This window comes from Tachypleus tridentatus, chromosome 1 (assembly GCF_004210375.1).
Source record: "Tachypleus tridentatus isolate NWPU-2018 chromosome 1, ASM421037v1, whole genome shotgun sequence".
In the NCBI taxonomy this organism is placed as follows: domain Eukaryota; kingdom Metazoa; phylum Arthropoda; class Merostomata; order Xiphosura; family Limulidae; genus Tachypleus; species Tachypleus tridentatus.
Window position 1 is genome coordinate 163,914,354 of NC_134825.1, and position 15,056 is coordinate 163,929,409.

General features: G+C 35.3%; 1 protein-coding gene across 4 annotated transcripts in view; it reads right to left on the reverse strand.

Moving 5' to 3' along the window:
- Positions 1-15,056, reverse strand: part of LOC143229661 (osmotic avoidance abnormal protein 3-like) — a 59,342-nt gene that overhangs the window by 26,171 nt on the left and 18,115 nt on the right. For all 4 annotated transcript variants that reach the window (XR_013015992.1, XM_076462307.1, XM_076462292.1 and 1 more), the window contains exons 5-6: positions 6,910-7,143; positions 5,581-5,952 (exon numbers count right to left, since the gene is read on the reverse strand). Coding sequence is in view for 3 of the 4 variants with exons in the window: in XM_076462307.1 (XP_076318422.1) it covers positions 5,581-5,952; positions 6,910-7,143 (606 nt within the window). In the remaining variant the exon portion in view is untranslated. The remainder of the gene's footprint in view (positions 1-5,580; positions 5,953-6,909; positions 7,144-15,056) is intronic.

Sequence of the window (15,056 nt, forward strand, 5' to 3'; positions counted from 1 at the left end):
GAAGATAGAAGAACCAGTTTTATGTGAGGAGAAAGGATGAGAATGGAAATAAGTACATTTTGGAGGAATATTATAACTTCCAATATGGTACAGTACCTCTTCTTACATAAATAGCTAGAATCCCACACTGAATAAGTGGAGGGACTGGTGTGAGAGAAAAAAAGAAGCATCCAAAGGATATTCCTGAAAATAAGACAGTCAGATTTGAAGGAACTGCACCATTTCTGAACCAGATAAACTCTTCATCCATCACAGAGAGATGTCACATAAACAAGTGGAAAACAGAGAAGCACAACCAAGTGGGAGAGAACTATGGTCATAACATGATCCAAACCATGCAATATTTATGAAACTCAATCCCAGAAAGTATAAAAATGAGTAAAATTTAAAGGATGTGCCCCTAGGTGTAGAATGGCTAGGACACGATAAACCATATACAGTAGGTTAACTATATCCAAAACCCATGCCACTGAGAACTGACATCAACATGAGGGTAGGATGAGAATCATATCATCAGCATGTTGATGATGCTCCAAAATCCAGCTGCTGGATGCCAATGTTCATGTGAGTTTAGAAAGGAGGATCATACCAGTGGCAAGTCAACTACAAACCAAAACCCAGCCATCTGGCAGAGGTGGGAAAAAGAATTATACCATTTTCACCCTTAGTTTATGAGACCAGAGGGAATCTAGTACACCTGACTCATGAACAAGGCGAATGTGATAAAATGATAGATCGATTCAGGAACTCGACATTTGGTATAAAAATGTCTACATAAGGTAAACCATCTCCTTTGAAAGTGAAATTGACCAGAACCACCCCAAGTGCATTAACATCCTGAAAAGAAAAGCCATTAAAAAATAACAGAAGGGAAAGAATCATAACAATCCACAATAACTTAAAAATATGATAGAGAGTTCAGCAAAAAAACAACACTTGAGACAATGCAATGAATGATTACAAAATCCTATTGTTAAAAGCAGGCCATATAGATTTATTCAATACAAGGCATAGCATGGATGGGCAACTATCCCTTTCTGTTCTACCCATGCAGTCCATGCGTGGGTACAGTCTGGGATGGAAAAATTTATGAAGCAAATCCATCACAAGAATAAACTAACAACTAATCTTCTGAAACACCCCATCTCTGCACTGTGCATTGAGTGGTCATGGAATTATAAAACACTAATCCACATTGCTCAACAGTGTAGATTTCAAAAGTTAAAGAATACCTGGTCAGGTGCTATTTATCACAGAGCAGGATCCAAACAATGAGTGATTATAATAAACAGAAAAATAAGAATTCTGAAAATAAAATAAAAAATAATAAAAATAACTTACTAAGGCAATAAGTGTTGCCATGAAAGACCACATCCTTAAAATTAATAGAGCTTCACAACATGTAATAGAGAGAGCATTAAGAGCATGGAGAACTGATAGCTCCATAAAATGATGCCAAAGAGGTGAAGATCAGGCCCAATTGAGATGTGTATTGAAAAATATCCAAATTATGTGTGTTTTCTTATAGCAAAACCACACTGGGCTATCTGCTGTGTCTACCAAGGGGAATTGATCCACTGATTTTTGCACTGTAAATCCAAAGTTTCAATGTTGTCCTCCAGGGGGACCACCAAAATAAACAAGATATTGAGTATGTTAAAGGAAAGACTTATTCAATTTGATTAAACAGCCTATTGGAACTACCTCCAGAAGCAGCTAATGAGTATGATGGAGGACTCATGTTTGGGATAAGCTAATAGTAGCCAGTTGTCTATATAGTGATGAAAGCACAACCTGAAACCATGTAGGTGATGAACAAATGCTCTGACCACTTGACAAAAAACATACAGGACCAATGCAAGCTTGAAGATCGTGTGAAAGACTGATAAGCCACCTTGTAATGAATAAAATGAAGATATGGTTGCAACTGATAAGATATTACCATGTGGAAATAATCATTTATAACATCACTCTCAGTCATCCACAAACCTGGAAATAAAGCTCATCTGAGGGTGAGAAACAATTCCGTGGTAAAATGATGTAAACTAAGGTGCCAGTCTTCTTGGGGACAAGAAACAGCCTAGAATAAAAGCTTGGAAAAAATGATAAACAGGTTCAATGGTTTGTTGAGACAAAATGTTGTCTTATACTGTCTCTAACAAATGTTAGCAGGTGATAGGATTCCAAGGCATAAGGAAGGAAATAGGTGCTCAAGATTAAGGAGGGAGGAAGAAACTGGAGGATAAGTTCCTCTGATAAAACCTGAATAACCCACCAAACTGTGGTAAAAGATTGCTAAAGTGGAACAAATTTGCACAACTGAGTTCCCACTGAGCAGTCACTAATACTGTTAGCATTGCTCACATCTACGTCAAATAAAATGAAATGACGAGGAATACCTGGAGTGATAAACAACTGAGGGTTAAAAAAGACTGGAATAGAAAACAGGAATAGGGGCTTGTCACAGTTCTGACTGCAATAAAGAAGCTACTAAAGAGAAAAGGGCAGAGTGTTGATACACAGAATACACACGTAATTCGAAACTCAAAGGTACTTAATTGAAAACATATGGTGAAAGAAAAAGATATATGGGCAGCAAACTAACTCAGGACATAGCTGTATCGTGATCCAGAAGATCCCAGCAACAGAGAAGCTACATGTATGTAAAGAAAGAGCCGATGACGACAAACAAGTCAATATGGAGGTAAAAAGGGAGAGGCAATCCCTCAAAAAAGCTTAGAGATAAACTGGTGGGCCCTCGAAAGCTGATAAAGAGGGGGAGCAAGGCCCATAGATTTTTCTTGGGGATCTCCTGTTTCCCCCCACATCTAATTCTCTGGCTCGTTTTGTTCATCCTAGCCAAGGCATTGAATTTATAGACCCCTGAGTGGCCCAAGTAAAGGTCCATTAATCATTTAAGTTAATGGTTCATCAAGATCCTGCCGACTTGCCTTTTTTCTTTACAACTCTGTCAACATCTTTGTCACCACCTCTATCACTGAAGGCCTGGGCTTTTGCTGTGCTGATGCCTTCCAGACATTTACCAAATCTTGCAATAGGCATCAATTGAACTTTTTACTGACTCCAAAAGAAGAAATTTCTTGACTTTTTAAAAAATTTATTTGCAAGTGGGGCAAAGAGGGATAACCTATATCCTTGAACACCTCAGTTGGGAAAGTGGAATACCTTTCCTCAAAACTAAATACTTGCCATTGTTTTGTTTATTTTCAAAACATTCTCAGGATCTCAGTGTATCTCAATGAAAAGGAGGTGAATGGTAGATAAATACCACAGAAGTGAAATAAGTGTGAGTCAAAGGCGAGAACACTGGACATAGGTTAAATGCACAGGAAAATCAGGGATTGCCCATCACAGTGGTAGATCCCAACTGCTGAGAGCTGAGAAATGGAAGTCAACTTGATGGTACACCAAAGAAAACTAACCCATAACCTATGGTGGGTGAGGAATGCTAGCAACCTCAACCAATTGTGAAGCAAATTGCTCAGCATGAATCTTAATATGTGTGGAGGATGGGAAAACTAAATAATGAAAGAAAGAACTGTCATACAACAAATAAGGATGAGAATAATATGAAATTAGAGAAACATCACACACCTAAGAAATCATGTCTGAAAATGCTGTATTAGGCATAGCTGATTCTGAAGGTTAAGCACAGGAAGACATGGCTAAGTCTGGTAGTGGAAAAAGACAATCAAAACATTTATAAACCTGAACATGTTTAGCTTCTTCAGAAGATGATTTATCAACATAATGATCAGTCTCTTGACAGATAAATATAATGAAAACTAATCCCCACCAGAAGCATGTGAAAGTGCACTTGTACAAGATATGAATAATGAAGTGGTAACAAGAAATTCAGAAATACGAATCAATCAAAAATGTTTGATAGACAAATGCAAATGTGAAATAAAAAATATAATGACTGGAAAATTAAGTTAAAGTAAGAGACATCTTCGATATATTAAAAAAATTAATGAAGAAACCCCATTTTAGAATTGAAACTGTTAAATATATGAGTACAAAGCACATGACAAGCACTGAAAGCAAATGTGCCTGAACACAAGTACTACCAAATGAGAAGTGTCAGAATGAAATGGAGGAAGACAAATACATCATGAGAATATGTTGCACTCCTATTAGTGGAGGGTTTATGCATAATGATTTACAGGAGAGACATATTGGAATCTGTTAGTTTCAGGTTTGACATAGACAGATGGTTAGGGAGCTCAATTTGCAATCTGAGAGTTGTGAGTTCGAATCCCTGTCATACCAAATATGCTCGACCTTTCAGCTGTGGGGGCATAATAAAGTGAAGGTCAATCTCACTATTCATTGGTAAAAGAGCAGTTCAAGAGTTAGCTGTGGATGGTGATCACTAGCTGCCTTCCTGATAGTCTTGTTCTGCTAAATTAGGGCAGCCAGCACAGCTAGCCATTGTGTAGCTTTGCATGAAATTCAAAAACAAAACAAACACACAAATCATCAGTTCCAATACAAAGGAAATAAAAAGCTTGTGGCACAGGTAAAATTTCTGCTTATAGAGGGCAGCACTAAATGAGAATAACTATTCATGTGAGAAGAGGTGGTGTACTGTATCAAAAAAAAATAAAGTTTAAGAATTGTTTGTCGTACAGATGAATTTAGTTCATAGTGCTAAAAATATTGATTTTAAAACAGAGTCTTAATATGATCTCACTGAGATACGTTTATTTTGTTTATAGGTTTATAAGTGGAAATTAAGGTAATCATTTTGAACGAAAGTTATAGGAAACTGCCTGCCTCTTAATAGAAAAGATAATGCTTTCCATGCCATGGTTTATTAAGATAATGCTTTCCATGCCATGGTTTATTGTCTTGTGATACACATTAGCTTCTTTCCTCATTTTGTATGATCAGAGCTCAAACTTAAAGTTCAGTGATCAGAAGCTAAAAGCTGTTTCAGAGTGTCCTATTTAGCTTGGATGTTCTAAAATTACTTGATGAGATGCATGCAAGTAAAATTAAGTTATTCAGTCTGATATGAGATGTGCTATACAGATAGTTGATATTGAAGTGGTGAGTTAAGTGATGGCAACAAATTACATCTTCACTGCTTTTGTTAATTTTATATTATTTGTCCATTAATGAGTACTGCATATTGTGACACTTAAAAAAACTATATGCACTCTTTATCTTTTTATATGTAAATGAGCTGAACATTTCACTTTTGTATCAGTGTATGTAAAGTCATAAGCCTAGATAAACATTTAAATCTTTTATGTCTAATAGCTGCTTTGAACACTTACTGACAACACCTGGCCATAATCAACTTAATCTGTGGATACTTCTAGCACACACAAAAAAAAAAGACATATTTATTTACAATAATGTGTTATATACACTATTAATGATTTAATGGAAATAAATATACAAATCAGAAGTTTAACCACAAACCTAGTAGGCATATGTCAGTAAAACATAATGAAAATATTCATGAAGATTCAGAAGTAAAATTACTTTAACTTAAACTAGAAACATCTTATTTTAACAAATAAGAAATTTTAAATTTCAAAAACTCACCAGCTGATACAATAGGAAGAGGTTGTCCACTGAGTAGAGCCTTCAGTCGCTGAATCTCTTCCTGACATTCTCGTAACAAAGCATCTTTAGGGTCTTCATTAATTTTTGGTTTGTTTTTGATGCTTTTAGCTCTGTTAGCATATCTTAGAGTACTTAGAGTTTCATCATAGTTATTGTCTGCAGGTGACAGACAGGCAACCATTAAGGTTTTAGTATTTCCTCCCAAAGAGTCTTGTAAAAGCCTGGTTAGCTTCGAATCTCTATAAGGGATGTGTTTAGACTTGCCATCTACCAGAGCTGAAATAACATTTCCCAGTGCTGACAGTGAAAGATTAATTTTGGTAGCTTCCTTTAACCGATCTCCAGTAGCTCCTGTGTACAGAATCATAAGTTGGTGGTTAAGGTTTTGCTGATTATTGATATTTTAATAACGTCTGAGTTTAGATATTCACAGCAAGATGAGCATCTTTAAAAGTTATCACCATAATATTACAGTACTGATACTATACTAGATTTTGGTTCTTTGTGAATGTAATTTAACAATAAGCCAGACATTTTCATTTTGGTTTTCACCTTATAAGATTGAGAATATTCTTGTGACTTATTTACGAATCAAAACAAACATGTTGAAAAACAGTAATGGTTAGCCTAATGTTATTGTAAAAAAGAATATAAAATCAGCTATGTGAAATGATTCAGCCTCACTGAGGAGGGTAACGAGATGTCAGTTTGTCAAATTAGTTTTGAAAATATAACATGCAAAGAGGTAATACTAGTAATCTATTTGACTCTTGTATGACAACCGTTTTCAAGAATATGATGAGTGCAGCTAAGCACAAAGTATTCATACTTTTAATGGTTATGAATGAAACAAAACAACATATAGGAATAGTAAGAGAAGTTTCCAAAATATCTTGTGTTGTTTCGCTCCTAATTCAATCACCCAGGCTTGGAAATATTGAAAAAGTTATATATAGTTACATTTAAACCAAACTTGTCATATTATAATACACTACACCTATAAGTCTATCAATGTTATAGACATCCTGCTGCTTTATCTAATTTATGTTAATATTAATAATAAAATGTTTCTAAAAGCCTAAAACAAGTATCACCTTTATTTAGTAATAAATAAAATATTTCACATTCATATTTCATAAGCAGCTAAATCACATACATTTTAACATATCATAATGACACCAACACTGTAACAAATTAAATGAGTTCGTTATTGCAAATAAAATTTTAAATAATTACATTTTATCACCTTGATGAAAATAAGGAGAAATTTAAGTTTACAATTTATTACCCAAAAGCAAATAAATTTACCTGTTTTACTTTGCCGTTCACTTCCTGCCAAATCTACCAAGTTGAGTTTTCCTTGACGAATTTGCTGATCACCTTCTACCTCAGTGTCCATCATCTCTAAGTGGATAGTGAAGATAGAATGACTACGAGATGAGTCTGCATTCATCAGAGTGGCTCCTACTGATCGATTTTTCCAGCCTTGTTCCATCACTAACTCACATTCTCGTACATTATGTACAGGATGAAGGGAAAGTCCTGTAAGAAATGTCATACAATTATTTGTTTATTACAAATGTTTGTGAAAGCTACACACAAAATTATCTGCTCTAACTGTTACTCTTATAATACATCCACAACCATAAAGCATGGAGAGAAATTTTGCAACAATGGGACAGAAACCATGAACCATCAGCTCCACTGTCTAGCATGCTTATCACCAAGTCTTGTTTGGCTCAACTCATAAGATATTTAATGGTATGGACATTAAATTTAAAATTTTAATTTACCTTATAAAATTCTCGTAAATGAAACAAATAAAACCATATCAGAGGTGTGACTATAACTGAGCTACTTGCCCAGTTAGTAGTACTTTTATAGTATAATCAAAACATAATTGGATTGAACCTGCATCATAATTTTAATCACACAAAGTCAACTTTTCTTGAAGAAATTGATCACACAATATTTCAGGTAAAGTTACTAAATATAAACATTTCTTTTTACATATACAGTTACAGGTTCATATAGCCATGCTGAAACAGTTCTACATTATAACACTGCAAGCACTCAACTACCCTCAGTCTATCTCCCTTTTGTGACATTCAGATCAATGTTTTTTTCATAGCAGTGAATCATATAAAGCAGTAGAAAAATAGCAACAGAAAAGATTATGACTGGTACATCACCTGGTGATATTGATATAACTCTGAAAACATGAAAACTGAAACTGGGCATAATTTGAACCACTAACTCTGAACACTGGACAGATGTTTTAACCAAATGACCCAAGAAGATTCAATATTTAGGAACTCAAAATTTTTACTTCATCAATTATTATGAAGAGGTCATCTCTTAAGTAATGTCTGATTTTAGGTTCAGAAAAATAGAATGGATTTCAAATGCTTTTAATGTTATTTAATCAATAATGTATGTTCCATTATTATTAATTACTTCCTGCCAATGATTCACAACCTTCTGAATGTCATTTCTTTAAAATTCTTGGGGTTTGGAGGAAAAGAATGTAGAGGTTAGTTTGGACATCTTCATGTGTTCCAAGCTCTTTTCTATCAAGATAGTTCTGCAAACTTCGGAATAGATGATAATCAGATGGGGCAAGGTCTAGAGAATAAGGAGGATGTGGAAGTTTTCCCATAGATGTGATCCTTGCTGAAGGTGTAACACAACACCTTTTTTCTTTCAGTGCAACATTCAAGCACTACAGTAGAAATCTGATGTAATCGTTACATTGAGTGGCAGCAACTCAAAATGGATCACACCAACAATATCCCACCAAATGCTTAACAAAACTTTCCTAGGGTGGAGATCCATTTTGGGCTGTGCTTTAGCCAGTTTACCTGCACTGAGCCATTGTCTGCAGCACTTAATATTTTTATAATATATTCATTTTTCATTTCCAGTCACTAACTTGTCCAAAAAAGGTGAGTTACATTCACGAGAGTGCAGAGAAGTGCAAATGTGTACTCTTGTTCTAAGGTTGACTTCTGTCAAATCACGGGGGACCAAATTTCCAAGTTTTGACATCTTTCCAAGCTGTTGCAGATGATGGTGAACTGTTAAATGGGTTGAATTAAGTATCTGTGCTATTTCTCCAACTGTTACAGCACAATCTTCATCAAGTGCAGCCAGCAGCAAGTCATCATTAAACTCAACAAGACGATCTGAATGTGGCACATCACTCAAGCTGTAGTCACTTTCAACATTTTCTTTCATTGAGAAACTCCACAACAAAAACACCTTCAATGTTTCATGTAGTTTCTGCTGTACTATTGCCTTTATTAAAATCATAATTCACCACTGATTCAAAAATCCCAGATCTACCAAATACTGTGTTGATGCAAAGTGACATTTGGCATTTTTAATGATCTACTCAACAGATTTAGCTAGCTGGGTGGTCATATGTCTAATGTGCTCCTCAGACACATCCATCTCCATAGTTTGATTAGTTTACTTTATTTGTCTGAACATTTTTATACATCTCCTACTACATATTTTTGGCATTAAAACCTTCTACAGAGACAGAAATGATGATGCACTTTCTGTATTAAATTTTCAGACATTACTTATGGGATGACCTGATATTATGTATATTGGATTGAAAAACTAAGAATCATCAGTTTTTTGGAAGTGTTGAACTGAGTTTCCTAAGTGTAGGAAATCTTAATAGTCCTTTAGTATTAAAAATGTTCTGAAAAAGTGAAACATAATCATGAACTGAAAAATAAATATAGTCATATAATTTATAATTGGAAATGTCAGTATTTGGTAAATCTCTATAATTACAAAATTGAAGAAAAACACATTTGTTTCACAGATATATCATTTATTCATAACAACAGTCTTGCTCAATGATACCTTCATTGGCAAAACCATAGTAGTAAATAAATGATGTATTTGCGAAATGTAAAATTATCATGTGTTTCCTCAATTCTGTGAAAATATTCACTTTATTGAAAAAAGTGTTATATTTTTTAGAATTAAAATAAATTTTAAACAGGTACTTACTTCTGGAAATAATAATACCAACAAAAAGCCTTTCATTGTTAAGAACCTCTCATGTTGTCAATAATAATGACATATTGAAGATTTGGAATCAGGTAGGCTCACTGAGATGAATGAGGTAAATAAAGAATTATTATAAGGACCAAAAGGAATCACAGCCAGCAATATAACAACCTAGACCACTAGAAACAAAAAATGTTATCAAGCAGAGACTGAATGGCATTAAGAACCACAGTCAAAGTCACTTGACCGTATTCATTGAACTAGTGGAGTAGATCAACCTTTAAAGAAACTGGACATAAAAGTGGACATCATCATAAATAAAGGCATTTTTCTCAGCAAGACACCTGATCATGCTCATCACCCCTAAAGTAATATATAAAGGAGGTAAAGGGGCCAAGAAACATGTATATATCTGTGAAGCCATGCACAGTCTCAGGTGTGGTCAGATGTAGTGGTGTAACAGGTATTCAAGATCATACTTTTCTGTGTCTATAGTGGGAGGTTCTCAGAAAGAGAGAGACAAGTAATAACTCCTGGGGTAAGGTTTCTTTCATTCTCATCTGAAAAGGCTAGTCAAGTCATGAAACTAGCTTAGTCAGTAGGCATCAAGAAAAAATTGCAGCAAAACCTAGGCAGCCCATACAATGGTCTTAACAACTTAAAAACAGTGCAATAAGAACATCAAGGCTAAGAAATGATCATATATAGCAACAAAGTATTCACCATCCTGGTTGGAGCCATGACATATTACATGAAGAATGGTCTTCTTGTCTCTAATGTTTCAAACATTATGCAAGATTTGCATGCAGATATGAGAAAGGTACTAGTCAAGGTATCAGCCACCAGATGACATTCTTATATCCACTTAGAAAAGGCATTAACAACTGATAAATTACTAGCAAAAATGGTAGATTTTTGTTTAGAACAACTGCAGATGTACATGAAAGCATATGCTTCATGGAAGAGTCTCAACTGGATGAATCCATTCAAAGATGAAGTCTTATAAAGGAGAAATCTTGATTGATTTCTTCTTTTATTGAATAACTGTTTCACTCCATTTGCTTCTGAATTGTTAAAAACGTTGTTGGGTGATTTGTATATATCTGTGTTAGCAAGGGTGTCAGTTAAGTGGGTAACAAAGAACAACTTATGTGTTAGGGATTTGTACCTGGATTGAATATTCAAACTAAAGGTAAATGTAATTCTGGTGAAGAGACAACAGTAAGTGAAATTTTGAGATTGTATTCAAATTTGTCCACATACCAGCTTATAGAATATTCTCTAAAGGGTACTACAGCCAGGATGCCAAAAAACAAGAAATGTAGAATTTGGTGAGATGTAACCCAAAACCTTTGTTTCAGATGTTTGGAAACACCAGAGTAAACAATAGAGATCAACTGTAAAAGCCAACTTATTAATGTAGCTAGAACAAGACCTGAAAAGTGTGATTCCTTGTAGGATATACGAGGGCTGTTAAAAAAATACGCGGACTGACGTCATAAAACAAAATGTACCTTATTTAGAAGTTACAGGTCTGGGACCCCTTCAAAGTACTCTCCTCCCCAACACACACACTAATCCCAACGGTGTTTCCACTTGTTGAAACAGTCCTGGTACGCTTCTTTTGTAATGTCCTCCAGCTCCTTCGTCGCATTTGCCTTAAACTCGGGAATCGTCTCAAATCTTCTTCCTTTCAAGGGTCTTTTGAGTTTGGGGAACAAGAAAAAATCGCAAGGAGAAAGGTCAGGTGAGTAGGGGGGGAGGGGAAGAACAGTGATCGAGTGTTTGGCCAAAAACTCACAAGTTCTGAGGCACAAATTTCGCAGCAACGTGGTGCATCTTCAATTTTTCGGTCAAAATCTCGTAACAAGATCCAACTGATATCCCAAACTCTTCAGCAAGCTTCCTGACAGTCAGACGTCGATTTGCTCGCACAAGGGTGTTGATTTTGTCGACGTGTGGGTCGTCAGTTGACGTGGAAGGATGTCCAGGATGCTCATCAGCTTCAATGGACTGTCGACCATCCTTAAAACGTTCATGCCACCTGAAACATGCCGTACGCTTCATAGCAACATCACCGTAAGCTGTGTTAAGCATAGCAAAAGTTTCAGTTGCAGATTTTCCAAGTTTAACACAAAATTTCCCAGTATGTCGTTGCTCCTTCAGGTCATTCATTCTGAAATCCGCCAAATGAAAAAATCGCACTTCACTTAAAACCGCGTAGCTAATACACAAATGAAGATATCTGCAATAGGGAAATGGCGTCGTAATCAGCTGATCTGTGCGAACCTAGCGACACCAAGCGGATTCCCTTGGAACCAACTGGAGCCGCACAATTCAAACAGTCCGCGTATTTTTTGAACAGACCTCGTAAACAAACTTTGGTGAGACTCCTAAAAAATTCCATACTTGCTGGAGAATAATGATCATTCATTACAAAACATCATAATTTTCCCTTTAAATGGGAATCAGGATCAGTCTTGGAAGCTATAACACAACAGACAAAAGACATAAGAGACAGTGGTTATTTTCTCTTGCAGTTGGAATTTGATGTACGAAGGAATGATCTGGGATATAAGGCATTCCGAAAAAATAAAGTAAGTAAAACATAAAGAGTATGGATATCTATGCAAGAAGTAAAATATATACTATTTTAGGGAAAAATAACAAGGTGAATTAGTCACCAAAGGTTCAGCAGGGGGGAGTTTCTTTATTGAATTTTCACATGGGCTATTTGCATGAGTTGTCTCTAATTTTGAAGTGATAGAATAGAGGGAAGGCAGATAGTCAACATCATTTACTACCAATTCTTGCACTACTCTTTACTAAAGAACAATAGGTTTTTATATTGCAACATGCAGATTGTGATTAAAGCACCATAATTAGGTACAGTAGGGGAAGAAGCCAAGAATACTAAACTAAACCCTATGTGAGACAATATTTGGTACTTTAATATTGAAGATGAAAATTAGAAAATGTCTTTGAAAAATGGGGACAAAAAAATTGATGGTTTACATGTTATCTAAAGGTGGCATATAAAACAGATCTATAACCAACAATGTAAAAAGTCAATAAGCTGCTATCATGAAAGAAGTAAATAAGTAAATAAATGATTCATGGAGAAATTGGAGCAAACAAGACATGCTACATCAACTGCACCAACTCCAAAAGAAGCCTACTGAGACTGACAGACAGCTGGGGAAGAGCATCAGAGAGAATCAGCAAGCATTCAGGAAGGAAATCCAGCTTCTTATACAAAGAACTAAACAAAAGAGCCAGCAATGAAGTTGTATATGTTGAATGTCACTGTGAAGAAATATATATTTGAGATTGATGCAGAAGATGTTTACATAGTAATGAGATCGGTTCTCTGTGTGGAAGTCCATATATTAGAGGAAATCATGGTTAAGTGATCAAATTGAAATAAGGAGAACCCAGTATTTTGAGTAATTGATCTTGACAAGTATCCAGGAAAGAAGATGGAGAAAAGATATAAATGAAAAGTTTCTACCATGACTACAATAGGGCAGCAAATGCCAGATGATTTGGGTGTGGAATTGCACACTAGCAGAGTGAAAGAAGATGACCATTTGAAGGAGTCAATATATTGGCCATCATAGCTGTTGAGAAACCAAAGAATGGAGGTTGCTCCACTTCAGGGTTAGAAGTCCAAGAACAAGAATGATGCTGATTTCTCAATAAAGCATGTCCAATCCATGATAGAGGGATATTTAAAAATATTTAGGTCTATAGGATGAGGAAGAAAAGGAATATTGTCTGTTATATGCTTTCAATTCAATCAAAACTGGAGTGACAGGAGAAATAGTTATGATTTGCAACAAGTCAGATATAATTGAAAAATAAGGTGCCATTGAAGGTATCACATAAAGTGAAACCATCATTTCCAAAGCAGAAAGTATATCTTTAGTAGTAGCTATGGAAGTCAGAAGTGTATGCACATGAGACTCCAGTGCTTGCAACACCACTAATTCAAAAATCCCAGATCTACCAAATACTGTTTTGATGCTAAGTGACATTTGGCATTTTTAATGATCTACTCAACAGACATAGCTAGTTGGGTGGTCATCTGAGTTTGTGTAAGAGACTAAGTGGATAACAGGAACAGAATAAACCTTTAGTTCATGCAAGAGTGAATGGTTATGACCAGAAAATGTTTCAAATACTTGAAAAAAATCATAAGAAGCTGTAGGGAAGAGCAGTTAATTGAAAAACTCTTCCCCCTTCCTGATGATAATTGCGGGAAAAGAAAATTATGGGAGAATAGGGATCTGAAGACAAAAATTCAATATATCCATCTTCATCATACCCATGGCCTTAATATTTTCACTTTTGCAATGAGAGGTGTTTCCAAGTAAAAACTGAGTTGAGACAATTATATCACAGGTTTCCAATTTTTCAATTTCTTTAGAATGACAAAGACACAGAATTAAAAACTTGAAAGGGATAATCATGATAAATTATTTTGATTGCTCCTTTTTAAAGAAGATATGAGATTTCCTGATCCAGAATTTGTAAAAGAAAAATACCACAGGTTTAACAAAAAGACTGTGACATAAGTGAAGGTACTAAATGGATTGAAGGATCTGTTGAGCCCAAGAACCCCACAAATGAGAAAATTATGTGAAATGTCTTCCCCCAATAGTCAATATAGAAGATTCATCTGGAACAGAAGAGAGCCAATGAGTAGGCTGAGAAGACTCACATCAGTGTTTTGCCACTTGCTAGGGTCAAAAGGAACAAACACAAGTAACCAATGTTGACTACGTAAAATACGAAAGAGGCACATTATTTGCTAGGCATCTCACAAAAATGAACAATCACCAGAAGTATGTGAGATGCTAAAAGTTTAATGAGCTTCTGCTGGCATGCTTCACCCCCCCCCCACATAATAATCTATATAAGTGTAAAGAACTTGAGAAATAAAATGCGTAGTGGAAGATGACTCTATATCATCAATAATCCAAGTACTAGATGAAAGTTGTAAATAAACAAAATATAAGATTCTTTGGGATTAGACTACCTTTGCTCTACAAATAACGAAAGTGGATTGGCCTGAGCAAAACATCAATCTTGTTTAACATGATGATAAAAAGGCCCTTGTCACATGACTTGAGCATCCACAAGATTGTGTGACACCCAACAGAAATATTGACAGACAATTTGGCACTAACAACCCAAATACATTGATAAATAATGGTTGAAAATGCAGCAACGAATTGACCTTGCCCTCTAAAGGTGGATTGCATAAGATAGGTCTCAAACGATGTTTTAGAATTTCCCATATTAATAGAAGCATTTGCATCAGATTTAAGACTAACTTCAGAAGTCACAGTGAGAGAAGACAACAGCATCACTATCAACAAAAAATATGGATTCTAATGTGAAAGTAGTGCAATGCACATTCT